This window comes from Macaca nemestrina, chromosome 14 (assembly GCF_043159975.1).
Source record: "Macaca nemestrina isolate mMacNem1 chromosome 14, mMacNem.hap1, whole genome shotgun sequence".
NCBI classification, from domain to species: Eukaryota; Metazoa; Chordata; class Mammalia; order Primates; family Cercopithecidae; genus Macaca; species Macaca nemestrina.
This window is the reverse complement of record NC_092138.1, coordinates 113,471,087-113,491,598: the sequence shown is the minus strand read 5'-3', so window position 1 is coordinate 113,491,598 and position 20,512 is coordinate 113,471,087. Positions and strand designations below refer to the sequence as shown.

The window sequence follows — 20,512 nt, the reverse complement described above, 5'->3', positions numbered from 1 at the left end:
TGCACCTTGAATCAATGAGTCTCAGGACATAACGTTGAGTGTAAAAAGCAATTTGCAGAAAAATACATCCTCCATAATCCATACACAGAGTTAAAAAGCATGTAAAACTTATATGTTGCTTACAGACAAAAACAAATGTGGGAAGATGACAAGGCCCACAGAGGGCTTCAGGGGCAGGAGGAAATTATGACTTTTGTGGGCTCTGGGCACACGTGACCTTCATGGCACTTTTCTCCATTAAAAAAAAAAATGACAAAAATTATATTTTAGGCCGGGCGCGGTGGCTCAAGCCTGTAATCCCAGCACTTTGGGAGGCCGAGATGGGCGGATCACGAAGTCAGGAGATCGAGACCATCCTGGCTAACACGGTGAAACCCCGTCTCTACTAAAAAATACAAAAAACTAGCCGGGCGAGGTGGCGGGCGCCTATAGTCCCAGCTACTCGGGAGGCTGAGACAGGAGAATGACGTAAACCCGGGAGGCGGAGCTTGCAGTGAGCTGAGACCCGGCCACTGCACTCCAGCCTGGGTGGCAGAGCGAGACTACGTCTCAAAAAAAAAAAAAAAAAAATTATATTTTATGGCCGGGTGCGGTGGCTCACGCCTGTAATCCCAGCACTTTGGGAGGCCGAGGCGGGCGCATCACGAGGTCAGGAGACTGAGACCATCCTGGTTAACATGGTGAAACCTCTTCTCTACTAAAAACACAAAAAATTAGTTGGGCGTGGTGGCGGCACCTGTAGTCCCAGCTACTCAGGAGGCTGAGGCAAGAGAATGGCGTGAACCCGGAAGGCGGAGCTTGCAGTGAGCCGAGATGGCGCCACTGCACTCCAGCCTGGGCGACTGAGCAAGACTCCGTCTCAAAAAAAAAAAAAATTATATTTTATGACGTGTTGGTATAAGGCTGCGTTGGTATATTAGCGTTATATGGTAAAACAATTAAAATATGTTCAAAATATTTGACAGCATTAAGAATAACTAGAAAAGAGGAAAATAACGGTCAACGTGTGCCGCTCCCTGGACGGTTAAATTTGCATAACGGCTACCACGCCCTTCCAACAAGCCACGCCCCCTTCCCAGAATCTTCCTTTGCCTGGGGCCGTTCCCGCAGTGTTCCCCCGGGCTTGCTCCTCATCTTCAGTCCAGGGTTCTCCTCGGTAAGGCTGTATCTGACCCACTTTTCCCAAAAGAGGCCCATCTCGGCCTCTTTTCTTTATCACCTGGGTCACTACTAATTGTTTAATTTCCCTGTCTCCTCTATTCACTGTAAGATGGTGACGCTGCATCATCGGGGTCAGCAGTAGGCGTTACTAAAAGGGGGTAGGGGCCGGGCGTGGTGGCTCACGCCTGTAATTCCAGCACTTTGGGAGGCCACGGCGGGGCGGATCACTTGAGGTTGGGAGTTTGAGACCATCCTGGCCAACATGGTGAAACCCCGTCTCTACTAAAAACGTGAACATTAGCCGGGTGTAATCCCAGCTACTAGGGAGGCTGACGCAGGAGAATTGCTTGAACCCAGGAAGCGGAGGTTGCAGTGAGCCGAGATTGCGCCACTGCACTTTGTTATTTTACGTTTTTATTTATTTATAGACTTTTCTGAGACAGGGTCTTGCTTTGTTCCCCAGCCTGGAGTGTAGTGGCACAGTCACGGCTCGCTACAGTCCCGATCTCCTGGGCTTAATGGATCCTCCCGCCTCAGCCTCCCAAGAAGCTGGGCCCACAGGTGCTCATTTTTTTTTTTTCTCCTGAGAATCTCGCTCCTTTGCCCAGGCTGGAGTGCAGTGGCGCGATCTCGGCTTATAGCAACCTCTGCCTCCCGGGTTCAAGCCATTCTCATGCCTCAGCCTCCTGAGTAGCTGGGATTACAGGCACCTGCCACCACGCCCAGGTAATTTTTTTTATTTTCAGTACAGACGGAGTTTCACCATGTTGGTCTGCCTGGTCTCGAACTGCGGTCTCAGGTGATCCGCCCGCCTCGGCCTCCCGAAGTGCTGGGACTACAGGCGTGAGCCACCGCGCCCGGTCTCGGTGGCTAAATTTTAACTTTTTTTTGTAGACACGGGTGTCTCGCTATGTTGCACAGGCCGGTCTCTCTGAACTCCGGGCTCAAGCGAGCCTCCCGCCTGGGCCTCCCAAAGCGGTGGGACTGGAAGCAGGAGCCACCGCGCCCCCGTGGGATTTACTCTGCTGTGTTGCGCATCGCGCGCGTTGTTCGCAAGACCTAAGGACTCCCTTTCTGTAGCATAAAGGATATACATATGTTCCTCCGAAATTACACGTTTCCATAATTTACATTTTAGGTCTTTAAAGCTAAAGAGAAAAATTACTTCGTCACCGTAGTACATCCGCTGAGACACCTGAAGCGTGGACAAAAGAAGAAACAGGAACGGAAATGGCCAGCGGGTAGGGGCTGACCCCACCCGCGGCGCGGCTCATCCCGGAGTCGCCCCGCCCGCGGGAAGCCCGGGGCGGGGCCGAGGTCAAGGTTCCGCGGCAAACTCTCCCCGTCCACTCTGACGGGGACTCGGGATTGGTCGGGCCGCAGCTGTCCGGACGTGACGCCAGCGCCCGGCGTGGGCGGTGCACGGCGGCTGCTCTTCCCATGCCCCGCCCACTGAGGGCACAGAAATCTGAAAGCAGCAGTCGGGGCGGGGGCTGCGGCCGGCCGACTTGGTGCGGGGGGCGGGGCCTACTCGCGGCAACGGCTGGTTGGTAGCTGCGGCTGCGGGCCCGCACTTCCGCCGGTGGCCGAGAGCAGGGCCCGGCATGGAGGTGGGCTAGAGGCCGAGGCCAGGCAGAGCGCGGTGAGGGGACCGGCGGGCTGGAAGCTGCAGGCCGGGCGGGCGTGAGCGTAGGAGCCGCGTCGGGGAACCATCGCGGCGCGTAGGTCCCGGTGGGCGGATGTGGGAAGAGTCGGCGCGGGCTTGGCCGCTTCCCTCGGCGCGGGGGCGGGAGCACCCCTGACGGCTAGAGGCCGCCTGTTGCCTTCCTGCGCGCTGGACCCGGCCGCTGCGACCGCCTTTCCTTCCTTCCGTTGTTTACACTGCGGTCTCGTGTGAGCTGTTTTTTGATGTGGACACTGCGTAGTTTCCTTGGGATTCCTTGGGACTGAGCGGGAGGTCTCGGGGTGGAAAGTGTGGGTCCCCTCCGTACCCTCGCCTGCCTCCCGCCCGAAGTCCCTCCGTTTGTTGTTTTTTCTTTTATTTTCTCTTTTTTTTTTTTTTTTTTTTTTTTTTGAGACAGGGTCTCGCTCTTGTCACCCAGGCTGAAGTGCAGTGGAGCAATCACGGCTCGCTGCAACCTCGACTGCCTGGGCTCCAGCGATCCATCCGCCTCACCACCCCCCCCACCCCTCCCCCCCGCCCTGGGTAGCTGGGACCACAGGCGCCAGCCACCACGCCCGGCTAATTAAAAAAAAAGTAATGTGTTGCAGAGACAGGGCCTGGCTGTGTTGCCCAGGCTGGGGTCAGCTACTCCAGGGACCTTCCGAGTCTTTGCGCCCAACCGGTCCCTTGGTTTGAAGGATAGGCTGTTTCTCCCACTTGGAGGGGCTGGAGATTTTGCTGCTGGCCACAGGGCTTTGTGCGTCCTCCCCAACTTCTGGGATCTACCAATGTGCCCAGAAATTTGCATGACCCAAGTGAAACGGGGATGACTGCCTTGAGGGAAAGGAGCTCCACAAGGAGAAGGCCAAGTGTGGTATTTGATAAGTGATACAGCTGAAGATCCTAGGACTGATGTTACCTGTGCTGGCTAGTAACTTGGATTTTTGGTTCAGTACCTAGCTATTCCTGTGAGGGCGGATATCCCCCTGTGGAACTGGGAGTCAGAATTGCAGTTCTGCTGTTATCTGGAAGTCCGCAGCCAAGTTGTCTAACCTATCTGGGCTTCCTCATCAGCCAGCAGTGTCTGTCTGTAATAGGATTGATACCAGGCTCAGATGAGATAAGAGTATAAATACCACTTAACAATTTTGTTTTTTGTTTTTTAATTTCAGAGATGTTCTTCTGGGGCCAGAGTCTGGGCATATATGAATGCAAATCCGTGTTTGTTCACAACTAAGCCCAGCTGAGACGATCACTTTTCTGTAGGCCATTTGCCCAGGTAATAATTTTTTTTTTTAACAGGAGTTCAGAGGGCCAAGGTAAGTGTAATGATGGAAACGTGTGCAGAGTCCTGAAGGGATGGAGAAGAAGGTCATCAGAGACAGACTGGAAGAGAGGACAGGTTGGACAGGCCCCCCAGACGTGATGACACTCAGGGAGGGCTTGCACACTGGTTGTTATCAAATCCAGCTTTCTCTTGGAATCTTAGTGGAGTTCTTTAAAAGGGAAATAATTTTATCCACAGGATCTTTTCTTTTAAGTTCCTGAGGTAAGTCTGACGTGCGTTCACAGTTAAGAACCAGGTAGAGGTAGGAGGATGGGTTTTCAAGGCAAATGGAAGAGCTTCCCTAAAGGCAGGGAGTACCAGTCACCATGAATGGTTTTAGGAAGAGCAAGTGAAAGGAGGTAAGTGTGGAGGAAAGAGATGATGTGGAAGCTGGATCATCGCGGGCCTTGTGTGTATTGAGCTCAACAATTTGAATTTTATCCAAACATTGGAGGAAGAGTCATTTGTGCTTTCGAAGTCCAGTTTGGGGCTTTGGCCTCTGGCAGCATTTTGGAGGAGGAATTGGTGGCGATCAAACAAGAGACGGATCATTTAGGCTTCTTCAGTAATCCAGGCAAATGATGAAAATGTATTGAACTAAGGCAGTGGCGGTTGCACTGAGAAGAAAGTAGAGAAGTAATTAAGGGGTAGGCTCTAGAGCTCAGAGATTACGGCTGAGGGAGAAGGAGTGTATAGGGTAATTCCTAGGTTACTGATTTGAAAATTGAACGGATGGTCATGTCATCAACAAGGGAATATAGAACAAATAACAGATTTAAGGGAAGGACTTCGTTGGGTTCTGGTCATGTTTACTTTGAGGTGCCCCTCAGACACCTGAGTAGAGATACACTGTATGCAGTTGGATATTGAATGCATCTGTCTGGAGTTCTAGGCTAGGCTGTCAGTTATTGAGTAGGTGGAACACAGCGCATCATTGCATTAAGTTTTTTTTTTTTTTTTTTGAGATGGAGTCTTGCTCTGTCGCCAGGTTGGAGTGCAGTGGCGCCATCTTGGCTCACTGCAACCTCCGCCTCCCGGGTTCAAGCAATTCTGCCTCAGCCTCCCCAGTAGCTGGGACTACAGGTGCGTGCCACCATGCCCAGCTAATTTTTGTATTTTTAGTAGAGACGGGGTTTCACCATATTGGCCAGGATGGCCTCGATCTCTTGACCTCAAGTTCCTGCCCGCCTCAGCCTCCCAAAGTGCTGGGATTACAGGCGTGAGCCACCACACCCTACCTGCATTAAGTTTTACAATACATTCTCAGTCTTTGGGCAGCTTCAATCTAGGCAGTAGTTGAAGCAGTGGTTTGAAGTAGGTCACCCAGAAAGAGAGTACTGAGTGAAGAGGTGAGAATTCTCAGGACAAGCCTTCGAAAACTTTAGTATTTATATGAGTAACAAAGGCAGGGGTAATTATGAAGGAGAGTGGGTAGAAGTGGTGTCCAAAAAATGGTGTGTTGTAGGTAAGGAAAGCGTGTGCAGCATTTTCATATGCTTTAGCAGAGTCAAGTAAGGAACCTGTTGGATTGGTAATGTAGAGATTGTTAGGGACTTAAAATTCAGTGGAGTGTAAAGGTAGAAGCCAGAGTGCAAAGGAGCTGAAGTGGGAGGTAGTGAATCTAAACTTCCGGATGTTTAGCTGAGAAGTGTATTTGAAGTTTCTGGCCTAAGGTTAAGTCTGTAGAAAGTTACAGTTATACCTATGGTGAAGCATCCTATATTTTTGGTTTTGACACATTACCTCTCTTTTTGGTGGGTGCTCAGAGAGTTGCTTTAATTTTGGTTTTGGCCGGGCGCGGTGGCTCAAGCCTGTAATCCCAGCACTTTGGGAGGCCGAGACGGGTGGATCACAAGGTCAGGAGATCGAGACCATCCTGGCTAACCCGGTGAAACCCCGTCTCTACTAAAAAATACAAAAAACTAGCCGGGCGAGGTGGCGGGCGCCTGTAGTCCCAGCTACTCGGGAGGCTGAGGCAGGAGAATGGCGTGAACCCGGGAGGCGGAGCTTGCAGTGAGCTGAGATCTGGCCACTGCATTCCAGCCTGGGTGACAGAGCGAGACCCCGTCTCAAAAAAAAAAAAAAAAAAATTTTGGTTTTGCAGCTTGAGCATTGTCTGGACACACCCATTTATCATTCAGTAATGATTCCAAGCGGTTACAGTCTGATGAAACTAACAAAATAGACCTCAAGAAGAACTGAGTTGTACAAAAACTTAACAGGATTCACAGTAGTTTAGAAGCAATTATTTTCTCCCTAAAAGACAAAATATGCCCTATTGAGATTTCCTGGGCTTAGCCATTAGGCCAGTGATGATTTTAAGTTTGAAGACAAAACCACACACACAGCCTTTTGAAGAAGAACAACGGAAGCGTATGTTCTCTTGGTGTGCTCTGCAGCAGTGTTCTCCATTATCTTCTAGATGCCACGACACTCACCTATTTTGGTAGTAACTCCCATATGCTTCGAGAAAATTTAGTCTTGCTTTTTCCGTTGTGGAAATAGGCTCTTTTTCTGAGTGAAATAAAAAGCAAATTCTGTAATTTTCTTAATAGAAGGTTTCTTTTGTTGTCTCCTTTGTTAGTAAAGTACACAACATTAAGAGTTTCAAGTAAGGTAAGTGGGAAAAGAAGTACGCAACGTTTTATTTGCATGGTAGTCCCACTTAAGTTTTTTAGATCTTAAATTGACTGCAGTCTGTTAGCTGCTGAGGTCATGCTTAAAACGATGTTTGAGAAACCTCCTTGAAGTTTCACTTTCTGTTCTTACGTCTTCTAAGTTTGCTTTCCATGTCAAACTAGGTCGCCAGAAAAAAACCAGCTTCTGCAAGCTGTTAACTTACTAGTAGTATGATATTAGCCTCTTAGGTATAAGTAATTCTTCTTCTTTTGAATAAAACAGTTTTAAATTCTGCAGAAATATATTGAAGATCTTATCCCATGTTACTTGGCATTTCCTGGTTTGCAGTGCCCCTGTACTAGGAGGCCTTAATAAAATGTAATTGAATTAGAGTTAGTGTCAGGAAAGGGTGGTGCTATGCGGCTATCACTGCATACTCTTTTTCTCCCCAACTTCGATGAGAACTGTAACTCATGTTACCCTTTTCGTCTGCTTTCCGGAAGCTCCTAATGTAGAACTTAGTGAAATTAAATTTCTTCTAAAGAAGTTTTGATTTTGTTTTTTGAAATCTCATTTTTAAATGTCCTTTTGTGTATGTACTTTAATGTTGAAAGCTACCCTGAATTTTTTTTAGAACCATGAAGAAAGCATACCCCTTCAAAAGCATAAGTAAAAGTAATATTTAATAAATTTTGAGAAATCAATTCATATGATAATGTATTTGCTTATGCATTTCTTTTTTTTTTTTTTTTTTTTTTTTTTTTTGAGACGGAGTCTCATGCTGTTGCCCAGGCTGGAGTGCAGTGGCGCGATCTCGGCTCACTGCAAGCTCCGCCTCCTGGGTTCACGCCATTCTCCTGCCTCAGCCTCCTGAGTAGCTAGGACTACAGGCGCCCGCCACCGCGCCCGGCTAATTTTTTGTATTTTTAGTAGAGACGGGGTTTCACTGTGGTCTCGATCTCCTGACCTTGTGATCCGCCCGCCGTGGCCTCCCAAAGTGCTGGGATTACAGGCTTGAGCCACCGCGCCCGGCCTTGCTTATGCATTTCTAAATAATTATTTAATTGTGGGTATAAGAAGAAATTAAAGAATTTTTAGAAATCACTGTATTTTAGGAACTAGCTTTATCCCACAGAAGCCTCAGCAGCCAAGCCTATTTTCTGTTGAGATGTTTTATTTTTCCTGTTGGTAAAGATTATGTATTCTTTTTTTTTTTTTTTTTTTTTTGAGATGAAGTCTCACTCTGTGGCCCAGGCTGGAGTGCAGTGGCGAGATCTCGGCTCACTGCAAGCTCCGCCTCCCGGGTTCATGCCATTCTCCTGCCTCAGCCTCCCGAGTAGCTGGGACTACAGGCGCCCGCCACTTCGCCCGGCTAGTGTTTTGTATTTTTTAGTAGAGACGGGGTTTCACTGGGTTAGCCAGGATGGTCTCGATCTCCTGACCTCGTGATCCGCCCGTCTCGGCCTCCCAAAGTGCTGGGATTACAGGCTTGAGCCACCGCGCCCGGTCAAGATTATGTATTCTTAAGTTTAGGGTGATGGTGATACTCAAAAATCTCACACTGCCACGTTTCCCTTCCCACATACCCGATGTCTTCACTTAGGTTTTTTTTTTTTTGGAGACAGAATTTCACTCTGTCACCCAGGCTGGAGTGCAGTGGCGCAGTCTTGGCTCACTGCAACCTCGGCCTCCCAGGTTCAAGCGATACTCCTGCCTCAGCCTCCCGAGTAGCGGAATTGCAGATGCGCACCAACAGCTAATTTTTGTATTTTTTTTTAGTAGCGACAGGGTTTCACCATGTTGGCCAGGCTGGTCTTGCACTGCTGACCTCAAGCAAGCCCACCTTGGCCTCCCAAAGTGCTGGGATTGCAGGTGTGAGCCACCGCCTTACTTAGGTGTTTTAACCTCCTTCTAACCTTCTTTCTCCCTGAATGGAGAGTTTTTAAACATTTTTAAAAACTGCCCTCCTGTGAATTTTAATACTACCAATATATTGTGTCTTTCTTTATGTACTGTCTGTTTATCTGAGCTTTTTTTTTTTTTTTTTTTTTTTTGAGACGGAGTCTCGCTCTGTCGCCCAGGCTGGAGTGCAGTGGCGCGATCTCGGCTCACTGCAAGCTCCGCCTCCCGGGTTCACGCCATTCTCCTGCCTCAGCCTCCCGAGTAGCTGGGACTACAGGCGCCCACAACCGCGCCCGGCTAATTTTTTGTATTTTTAGTAGAGACGGGGTTTCACCGTGGTCTCGATCTCCTGACCTTGTGATCCGCCCGCCTCGGCCTCCCAAAGTGCTGGGATTACAGGCGTGAGCCACCGCGCCCGGCTTATCTGAGCTTTATATCTGAAAGAGGAGGACTTTTTCACGTCCCACTAACTAGTTTTAGATCTCTCTGAGGGTGACATCACTCCTGGTGAGGATGCATGAGCTAGGTCCTTTCAATTTATGAAATGAACTTAAGTTCATACTTGGTAACTTTTTTCCCCACTCCAAAATCTGTACTTTGAAAATGTTGATAAGTCTGGGTCTCTGTATATTTTCTGTCAGTACTGTGTAGTTTTGAGCCTTCTCTGTAGCACAACTTTATGTTGCCTTATGATACTTACTCCTTTTATAATGCTTTCATTTTTCTGAATTTTTCATATGTCAATAATGGAAGGGTTTTTTTTTTAGTTTAGTGAGTTCAGTGATTGATCAGCCAGCCAGCAGAAGATTTGGGCTTTAGTGACACATTTTAAATTGAAACCAGGGTCACAAGTTGGAAGTGTACCTGTTCTTGACACACAGACGGTCTGAAGTTGGTTTTCTTCTTGATGTTGTTTTCTTCTTGATGTCGTCTTTTCTGGCTGTAGGTACAGAATGAGCACATGTTGTTGGTGTACTCCAGGTGGTGGTTCCACCGTTGACTTCCTAAAGCGCTATGCTTCCAACACTCCATCCAGTGAATTTCAAACAGCTGACGAAGATCTCTGCTACTGCTTAGAGTGTGTGGCAGAATACCACAAAGCAAGAGATGAATTGCCATTTTTGCATGAGGTAATTTATATCAGATGGGCAATATTTTTCAGAGCGTGACAGCTAGGAAGATAATAAGTTTGAACTCTGTTGGATATTCAGAGAAATGATGATACGATTGCAACTTTGTGGGGTTTTTTTTTTTGTTTTTATTGTTAGAGATGGAGTCTCTCACTCAGACTGGAGTGCAGTGGAGCGATTATACATATATCATTTTACACATTCGAGTATATTCTTAGGACAAATTCCTGAAAGTGAAAGTGCTGCTCATGATTTTCCATGGGCCACATGGGTTTTCATAGTTTGTTTTGCTAAGTTTTGGAGACAAGGTCTTTGCTCTGTTGCCGAGGCTGGAAGTGCAGTGGTGAGATCACGGTTCACTGCAGCCTCAGCCTTCTTGACTCAAGCCATCCTCCCATCTCATCCTCCTGAGTAGTTGGGACTACAGGCGTGTGCCACCATGCTCTGCTAATTTTTAAAATTTTTTTGTAGAGACGAGGTCTTACTATTTTGCCCAGGCTGGTCCTGAACTCCTGAGCTCAAGTGATCCTCCCGCCTTGGCCCCCCAGTGTTGGAATTACAGGCATGAGCCACCATTCCTGGCTGACTTTGAAGGCTAATATAAGTCAAGTACCTAACTCATTGCCTGGTACATAGTAGGTGCTGAGTAAATGTTTGTCACTGATGGAATTGAAACCTGGATCAGAATTTTATGATCTGTCATTTTTAGTCACATTGGTATAAAATAATTTAATGAAATAGAGTCATTGGGAGGGGATTTGTTTCATGATTTTTTGGTCAGTGCTATAATACATGGGTATATCTGAATGGCCTGGGTTTTTGTTATTGGTTTTTCCTTTTTTTTTCTTTTTGAAGCAGAGTCTCACTCTGTTGCCCAGGCTGGAGTGCAGTTGTGCGATCTTGGCTCACTTCATCCTCTGCCTCCCGGGTGGGTTCAAGTGATTCTCCTGCCTCAGCCTCCCGAGTAGCTGGGACTACAGGCACGTGCCACCACAGCCGGCTAATTTTTTATTTTTAGTAGAGATGGGGTTTTACCATGTTGACCCAGCTGGTCTCAAACGCCTGACCTCAGGTGATCTGCCCACCTCGGCTTCCCAAAGTGCTGGGATTACAGCTGTGAGCCACTGCGCCCGGCCAGGGTTTTTTTTTTTTTTAATTGGTAATAATAACTTCTTTTTTTTTCTTTTTTTAATGGGCAAATGGCATAAACCTCTAAGGGCAAGCATATTTTCCAGTCATAATAACCAAAGTGAAAGATACAATTCTAAATATTTGGCTTTGAATATTTGGTTTATTTATTTGATGAAAAACAGAACATAGACCATAGAGATATGTGCAGTATGTAGAGGAGAGGATGATTACTAATGGATTGGTGTTGAGAAACGTGCATTTTGTAAGGTTTTCTAATTATGAAGCTATCCAGAGTCTTTATACTACAAGCTGCGCTAAGGTAGTTAGCTATGGCTAGAACGTAGAAGGGAAGACGTAGAAGGGCCTCGGTTTTGCATTTAAAAGCTTCTCTCTCTTTTTTTTTTTTTTTTTTTGAATATAGTTGATAGGGATGTTGAGATATTTATAGAAAAATTCTACAGGAGAAGTGTTTAAGGCCTGGCGCTGTGGCTTATGCCTGTAATCCCAGCACTTTGGGAGGCCGAGGCAGGCAGATCATGAGGTCAGCAATTCGAGACCAGCCTGGCCAACATGGTGAAACTCCGTCTCTACTAAAAATACAAAAATTAGCCAGGTGCAGTGACGGACGCCTATAATCCCAGCTACTCAGGAGGCTGAAGTAGGAGAATCGCTTGAACCCGGGAGGCCAAGGTTGAGGTCAGCTGAAACCACATCATTGCACTCCAGCCTGGGCGACAGGGCAAGACTCTGTCTCAAAAAAAAAATTTGTTCAAACATCCCATACTACTTTTTGTTTTCTTGTTGTTTTTTTTTTGTTTGGTTGGTTTTTTGTTTGAGACGGAGTTGAGCTGTTGTCGACCAGGCTGGAGTGCAATGGCGCGATCTCTGCTCACTGCAACCTCTGCCTCCCTGGTTCAAGCGATTCTCCTGCTTCAGCCACCCGAGTATGGGATTACAGGCATGCACCACCACGTCTGGCTATTTTTGTATTTTTAGTAGAGACGAGATTCCTCCATGTTGGTCAGTGTGGTCCCGAACTCCTGACCTCAGGTGACCCGCCCACCTCAGCCCCTCAAAGTGCTGGGATTACAGGCGTGAGCCACCGCACCTGGCCTGTTTTCTTTTTCTCTTAGAGACAGGGTGTCCCTCTGTCATTCAGGCTGGAGTACGGTGGCACAATCATAGCTCACTGTAGCTTCAGATTCTTGGGCTCAAGTGATCCTTCTGCCTTAGCCTCCAGAGTAGCTGGGACTGTAGGCATGCACCACACCTAGGTAATTTTTCTATAATTTTTTGTTGTTGTTGTTAGTGACAGGTCTTTCTTTGCTACCCAGACTGGTCTCGAACTCCTGGCCTAAAACAGTCCTCCTACCGCAGCCTTCCAAAATGCTGGGATTACAGGTGTGAGCCACTGTGCCTGGCCAGCATCTCATACTGTGTATACTCATTTTTCATAAAAGTGGCCACATTTAAATAGTTTTCTTTCGATCTAAAATACAGTCTCTAATACTTTACATTTCAGAATTTTTGTAGTTAGGAAAAGGCTTTCTGGGTGATCACATTCAGTGTATTTTGTTGATGATAAGACATAACGCACACTGCCCATTTATTTTCCTTCAGGTTTTATGGGAATTGGAAACCTTACGTCTGATAAATCACTTTGAAAAATCCATGAAGGCAGAAATTGGAGATGATGATGAGTTATATATAGTAGACAACAATGGAGAGATGCCACTGTTTGACATCACTGGACAAGACTTTGAAAATAAGCTTCGAGTTCCTCTTCTTGAAATACTGAAGTATCCTTATTTGCTTCTGCATGAACGTGTTAGTGAGTATCTTGATGGTTCCTCAAGTTATTTCAGTTTTATTATTTTAGTGTCATAAGAATTTAGGCTTATTGCAAATTTGTTTGCTAAACTTAGGATAAATAATTAGGACTTCATTTTTTCCCAACATTTTTGATTTTTTGAGTTCAAACACAGAATATCTGTTTTTAGGGGCATAGTTCAAACTTACCTTGTTCAGAGGGCAACTGAAGTTTTTTTTTTTTTTTTTAGAGACAGGGTCTTGCTCTGTCTCCTAGGCTGAAGTGCAGTGGTGCAGTCATGGCACCCTGCAGCCTCTACCTCCTGGGCTCAAGTAATATTCCTGCCTGAGCCTTGTGGGTAGCTGGGAGTACAGGTGTGTGCCATTGCGTCCAGCTAATTTTATGTTGTATCTATTGTAGAGATGAAGTTTAACTGTGTTGCCCAGGCTGGTTTTGAACTCCTGGGCTCAAGCAGTCCTCCCACCTCAGCTTCGCAAATTGCTGGGATTATAAGGCTGAGCCACTATGCCTGGCTCCCAGCATTTTGTTGTGAAATTTTTTTTAACATAGAAAAATAAATTATAGAGTGAACAGCATATACGCATCACATAGATTATACGGTTGTTAACATTTTGCTATATTTGCTTTATTACGTATCTGTTCATCTATTTGTTCAATTATTAATAATTTTCATTCTTGCTGGGCATGGTGGCTCACACCTGTAATCCCAACACTTTGGGAGGCTGAGGCGGGCGGATCACCTGAGGTCAGGAGTTTGAGACCAGCCTTGCTAACATAGTGAAACCCCATCTCTACTAAAAATAGAAAAATTAGCCAGGTGTGGTGGCAGGCACCTGTAATCCCAGCTACTCAGGAGGCTGAGGCAGGAGAATCACTTGAACCTGAAAGGCGGAGGTTGCAGTGAAGCAAGATTGTGCCACTGCACTCCAGCTTGGGTGACAGAGGGAGACTCTGTCTTAAAAAATAGTAATAATAATTTCCATTCTTGTAATTTATCTGTGGCGGGGTTCTCAGCCTTGCACTGGTGACATTTTGGATAATCCTTTGCTGTGGGGCTCTGCCATCCATTGTGGGATGTGTAGCAGCATCCCTGGCCTCTGTCTACTAAATGCCGGTAGCACTCCCTATCTCCTTTGTGACAACCAAAAATATCTCCAGACGTTGCTGAATATCCCTTTTGGGGGGTAAGGTATAAAATCACCCCTGGTTGGGAAATGCTATTCTGTAGTAATTTTCGTTAACCACCATGGCATGGCTTATTATAGCTGTCTAGATTTTGGTTGTTGATATTTGTAGTTCATAATATGAATCTCTTGAAAGCAAAGACGTTTCCCTAACCTATCAAATCTAACAATACCTTTTTTTTTTTTTTTTAAGAGTCTCACTGTCACCCAGGCTGGAGTGCAATGGCACGATCTTGGCTCATGACGCCCTCTGCCTCCTGGATTTAAGCGATTCTCCTGCCTCAGCCTCCTGAGTAGCTGGGATTACAGGCGCCTGCCACTACACCTGGCTAATTTTTTGTATTTTTAGTAGAGACAAGGTTTCGCCATGTTGGCCAGGCTAGTCTCAATCTGCTGACCTCAAGCGATCTGCCCACCTCGGCCTCCTAAAGCGCTGAGATTATAGGTGTGAGCCAGCAGGCCTGGCCCAAAATAACAATACTAAAATCTAGTTCATTTTCATATTTTCCCAATAGTTGCAAAATGTGTTTTTGGCTGATTTGCTTAAATTAGAATCTAGTCAGGGACCACACAGTACATTTGGTACATAGTTCTTTTTTTTTTTTTTTTTTTTTTTTTTGAGACGGAGTCTCGCTCTGTCGCCCAGGCTGGAGTGCAGTGGCGCGATCTCGGCTCACTGCAAGCTCCGCCTCCCGGGTTCACGCCATTCTCCTGCCTCAGCCTCCCGAGTAGCTGGGACTACAGGCGCCCACAACCGCGCCCGGCTAATTTTTTGTATTTTTAGTAGAGACGGGGTTTCACCGTGATCTCGATCTCCTGACCTTGTGATCCGCCCGCCTCGGCCTCCCAAAGTGCTGGGATTACAGGCGTGAGCCACCGCACCCGGCCCATAGTTCTTTTAATTCAAAACAGTCCTTCTCAGCCTCGGCAGCATAGCAATACCCTCCCTCCCCCATCTCTACGAAAAATAAAATTCAGCTGGATGTGATGGCACGTGCCTGTATTCCTAGGTACTCAGGAGGCTAAGGTGGGAGGATCATTTGTGCCCAGGAGGTTGAGCCTGTGGTGAGCCATGAGCACACCACTGTACTTCATTCTGGGCAACAGCGCAAGACCCTGTCTCTACAAAACCCAAAAACAATCTTTGTTGATCCTTGAACTGTGCAGATCCTGTCATACATGGATCTTTTTTCAACCCAAGTGGAATAAAAAATACAGTATTTATGGGTTACAAAACCCGCTTCTCTGGAGGGTCGACTTTAGGTATATGCTGGTTTCTCAGGGCCAACTGCAGGACTCAGCTGTGTGTGGATTTTGGTACCCTGGAACCAAACCCCTGCACATGCCAACTGTGTTTGTACAGAAACCAACTTGTGCCCTCATCTTTTTTTTGGCCATGAGTCTGACTTGTTGGGGGAGGCCGTATATTTGCCATGTAGAATAACACACTTTATGGATTTTTCTGATTTCTTTCCTGTACTGTTATTTATCTTGTTTACTTACTGTATTTTCAGTAAACTGAAAAGTAGATCTAAAAGTGCGAGTCAGTTTTGTCTAAACCAATAAATTCGAAGTAACTAGATTTGAAAATTCTAAGATTTTTTTCAAGTATTAAAGAATATCCACAAAAGTATATGTTTGTTTTTTTTTTTTTTTGCAAATCAAACACATTTGTGTAACCAGCATCCAGATCAAAAATCAAAACATTATCAACATCCCAGGAGCACCCTTCGTGCTTTTCTATCATTGTGCCTCCCATCCCCAAAGCCAGCCAGTGCCACTAGTGAAAAAACTATATTATTGGAAATAAAAAATGATAATTTTTTTTGAAATTTTACAGTTAAAGTTGATTCATGTAAAAGGGTAAATGGATTGTTCAGTAAATGAGAATGGGACAGCTAGTTGCTTAGGGGTAAAGCTGACTTTGTTCCTTATTTTTGTGTCAGATAAAGTCTAGGTGGATCAAAACATAAAATACAAATGGAATTGGACTTACAACCGTATGGTTACAGGTCCTTTATACATTCCCTATGGAGATAATTCTAAGTGTAAATAAAGAGATACAATCTTTTTTTTTTTTTTTTTTGAGACAGTTTTGTTCTTGTTGCTTAGGCTGGAGTGCAATGGCACGATCTTGGCTCACCGCAACCTCCACTTCCTGGGTTCAAGTGATTCTCCCGCCTCAGCCTCCTGAGTAGCTGGGATTACAGGCATGCGCCACCATGCCTGGCTAATTTTGTATTTTTAGTAGAGACGGGGTTTCTGCATGTTGGTCAGTCGAACTACTGACCTCAGGTGATCTGCCCACGTTGGCCTCCCAAAGTGCTGGGATTACAGGCGTGAGCCACCACGCCTGGCAAAAAAGGGATCTATTCTAATAAGGTCAGAATAATTTCCAAGAACACGCTATGACCAACTGATTTAGCCTGTCAAATAGTTAAATATTATTCCTGCATTTACAATATAAGCATTTTTATGCCTCAATTTGGGGAAAAAAAGCAAATTTTTATTTATTTACAGAATAAACCAAGGAACCTAATTTAGGTAATCTTGATAAGATGATAAGATTTATATATTTTACTTATTTTTTTCCTTTTAGACGAGTTATGTGTTGAAGCACTTTGTCGGATGGAACAAGCCAATTGTTCCTTTCAGGTGTTTGACAAACATCCAGGGATCTATTTGTTTTTGGTCCATCCCAATGATATGGTGAGTATGAGTGTTGGGTGGTAGAAGGATATATTGTACTTTTGTATCTATAGATAGCTATAGTAGAGGTTTTTGGTGCAGATTTTGTTTAAAATGTTTGCTAAAATTTTTCTTGTTTTAAAATTTAGTACAGTTAAGTAGAGGTTGCTGTGTGGTCAAAGAAGAGGGGATCTGAGAGGATAGGGGATACTTACCGACAGGTGATAATTCAGCTTAAAAGGCAAACGAGGCCGGGCGCGGTGGCTCACACCTGTAATCCCAGCACTTTGGGAGGCTGAGGTGGGCGGATCACAAGGTCAGGAGATCAAGACCATCCTGGCTAACACGATGAAACCCGTCTCTACTAAAAATACAAAAAATTAGCCGGGCATGGTGGCGGGCGCCTGTAGTCCCAGCTACTCAGGAGGCTGAGGCAGGAGAATGGCATGAACCGGGGAGGCAGAGCTTGCAGTGAGCCGAGATTGCACCACTGCAGTCCAGCCTGGGCAACAGAGTGAGACTCCATCTCAAAAAAAAAGACGGGTGGAAATAACTTGATGTTCTTTCACTGTGTTGAATTGAACTCAAGAAGATCTCTTCTCTTGACTTCTCACCTGCTTGTCCCACTGCAAACACGTGGAGATACTGGCTAAAACATTTGAAAAGTTATTTTCTCATAGATGAGAATTAAAACAAGGGAAGGTAGGGACGGGGACTAGGAAATTCTGGTGCTAGAAGTGAAGAAGGACAAAAGCCAGAACAGTGAGCGGGAATAGAAGCAGGTAGCATTGAAACCTGACATAGCCCTATGGCTAAGGTTTGAGATCTTGTCACCTTTTGTGGTAAGACAGTCTGTACTTCAGGTCTTATGCCTAATGCCACCTAGAACTGAATGACTACTTTAAGCCAGTAGTCAGGAAGGGCTGCTCTGCCAATGTAAGGCAAGAAAAATGATTTTTTTTAAAAAAAGCATGGTAATGGGATTGTCAGTCAAGATAATGGTGAATTTCAGTTTCCTCTGGGCCAAACACATGCCAATGATATAAAAAAATGCAAAAGGAGGAAATTAAAGAGGTATAATCACTTTCCTCCAAAGGAAAACTTACTTCTGTGGACCAGCAGTGGAACAGAAACCTAAAGTAGTAAGTGAGTGGAAACCCGTAGGCCTGGGTGGCGGTGGGTAGTTGGGGATTCAGCTTGTGCAGGACAGCAGGAATTAGAAGTATACTCCAGGCAAAAAGAACCAAAGCCAAACTCCGCACTCCAAACAAGGGGCAGATGGCGGTGCTCCTCTGCCTGTGAAAGAAGGTTGCCAAAGTATTAAAAAGGTTCATTGGCTTTTTAAAAGCTGTGTACATATGGAGGAAGCAGGTCTGGTCTTGTAACCAGGGCCTGGGCCAAGCACTTGCAGCCTTGGTGACCAAGTCTACCTAGTCCTTAGGTGACCAAAGGTTGGGAGTCCTGGGCTGCTGATAGTAGACCTAGTTCTGGAGCAGGACTCTGAAGGATGGATAGAGACCAGCCCAAATTTACATTTAGGAAGGGGAGGGATAGTGGTAGGAGGGACACAGAATTCCTCCCTGTCAGATGAGCTTGCAAACCAAATCCCTGAAACACATGAAGAAAGCGTGTGCTCTGACAGAGAATGAAGACCAGCGCTATCGGTCCTTTCCCTAGGTTTAACTCTAGAGGAACTTGAAAGAGAAAATGGAGAACATTGAGAGAAACTCTGAGTTGACAAGGGCTGGTTTATTTAAAACAATTTTTTTTATTACTGTTTTTTAGTTTTTGAGACGGAGTCTCGCTCTGTTGCCCAGGCTGGAAGTAGAGACAGGGTTTCACCACGTTGGCCAGGCTAGTCTCGAACTCCTAACCTCAAATGATGCACCTACCCTGGTCCCCGAAAGTGCTGGGATTACAGGTGTGAGCCACCATGTCCAGCTGACAAGGGCTGTTTTGAAAGGTGAATGTGGGAGATGGGGAAGAGAATATCCTTAGTTTGTGAATTCCTTTTCACTCTGGGGTATTGGGTCCTATCAGGGAGTACCTGTGGGGGGTACTATGAAATTATCTCTGAGAGCATTCTCCTACAGCCTGAGAATTAAAATGGGCTGTGGGAGAATAAAGTAGAAAAGGAACTGTTAAGGTTCTGCTTCCAGTTCTCCTTCACCATTGCCTTAGATGAATAAAACCTGTATCCAAATCTGTTCTCAACTAAAAGATGCGATCCAGCTGAAGGTAGGATTGAAATCAGGACAGTGGATAACCCCTGATGTTTGTGAGGCACTGAGACAAGCACGTGGAGACCAATTAACCGCCGATGATTGCTTCAGTATCATCCCCTCTCAACCCCAGGAATTGGGGGATTACAGCCCAGTAGTGTCTTCTAATGCTGCTTCTCCCTGGGAGTGATCACTCATGTCAGTGAGTGATTACGTTTTTCTGGCTTGGATTTTATCCACCACTCAGCTCTGAATTGATTGGGCATAAGCCAGTCTGGAGTCTGGCCTTCCACAGGCACCGCCTGACAGGAGCCAGTACCCCAGAGTGAAAAGGAATTCACAAACTAAAAATAATAGACAACATGAGAAACATAAAGATTTTAGTAGAAGCTGATATATTAGAACACTTGTCCAATAAACTTAAAATTATTATAGTAAATGTGCTAGAAGAAATACGGGAAGATACTAATGTGAAATGAGAACTAGAAAACGTGAGAACCAACAAACCTGCACATTGTGCACATGTACCCTTTTTATTATACTTAAAGTATAATAAAAAAAAAGAAAATGTGAGAACCAAGCCAAGTTGTTGTAAGATTGAAAAATGAGATATTTAGGAGACTTCAGGAGATGGGATAAATAATACAGTGGGTACAGCCAAGAGAACTGAATTAGAAGACCAGGTTGGCAAATCCCTAAGAAGAAAAAAAGAAATAGAAAATATAAAAAGAAAAGCTGGCCAGGCGCGGTGGCTCAAGCCTGTAATCCCAGCACTTTTGGGGGGCCGAGACGGGTGGATCACGAGGTCAGGAGATCGAGACCATCCTGGCTAACACGGTGAAACCCCGTCTCTACTAAAAAAAAATACAAAAAACTAGCCGGGCGAGGTGGCGAGTGCCTGTAGTCCCAGCTACTTGGGAGGCTGAGGCAGGAGAATCGCTTGAACCTGGGAGGCAGGGGCTGCAGTGAGCCGAGATAGTGACATTGCACTCCAGCCTGGGCAGCAAGAGCGAAACTCCATCTCACAAAAGGAAAGTTGTACTATATGGAAAGAGAAATTAGATCCCTACCTCATTATCATTCATAATGACAAAATCTGTCTAAAAAACCATAATGAGGTTCAGTTTTCAAACTCTTCGCAGGAAATACAGGTGTATAGCATTTAGATTATAAGGTGAGGAAGGTTTGTTTTATTTTTTTTTATTTTTATTTATTTTTTTTTTTTTTGAGACGGAGTCTCGCTCTGCCGCCCAGGCTGGAGTGCAGTGGCCAGATCTCGGCTCACTGCAAGCTCCACATCCCGGGTTCACGCCATTCTCCTGCCTCAGCCTCCCGAGTATCTGGGACTACAGGCGCCCGCCACCTCGCCCGGCTAGTTTTTTGTATTTTTTAGTAGAGACGGGGTTTCACCGTGTCAGCCAGGATGGTCTCGATCTCCTGACCTCATGATCCGCCCGTCTCGGCCTCCCAAAGTGCTGGGATTACAGGCTTGAGCCACCGCGCCCGGCCTGTTTTATTTTTTGAGACAGGGTCTTGGCCTTGTCACCTAGGCTGGAGTACAGTGACGTGATGATAGCTCACTGTAATCTCTGCCTCCCAGGCTCAAGCATTTCACCAAAATCTCCTGCCTTGGTCACCATGCCCAGCTAATTTT

At 45.8% G+C, this 20,512-nt stretch overlaps 1 protein-coding gene across 9 annotated transcripts in view; it reads left to right on the top strand.

Moving 5' to 3' along the window:
• The first annotated feature begins 1,071 nt into the window (after positions 1-1,071).
• Positions 1,072-20,512, top strand: part of LOC105464103 (senataxin) — a 103,307-nt gene continuing 83,866 nt past the window's right edge. For 3 of the 9 annotated variants that reach the window (XM_071078499.1, XM_071078494.1, XM_071078501.1), the window contains exons 1-5: positions 2,651-2,803; positions 3,997-4,103; positions 9,619-9,802; positions 12,554-12,764; positions 16,548-16,657. In XM_071078499.1, coding sequence (XP_070934600.1) covers positions 9,626-9,802; positions 12,554-12,764; positions 16,548-16,657 — 498 coding nt within the window. In that variant the 5' untranslated portion in view covers positions 2,651-2,803; positions 3,997-4,103; positions 9,619-9,625. Of the gene's footprint in view, positions 1,157-2,299; positions 2,403-2,650; positions 3,055-3,996; positions 4,104-9,618; positions 9,803-12,553; positions 12,765-16,547; positions 16,658-20,512 lie in introns of those variants that run through there. The other 6 variants (XM_071078495.1, XM_071078497.1, XM_071078496.1 and 3 more) reach the window with 6 other exon arrangements.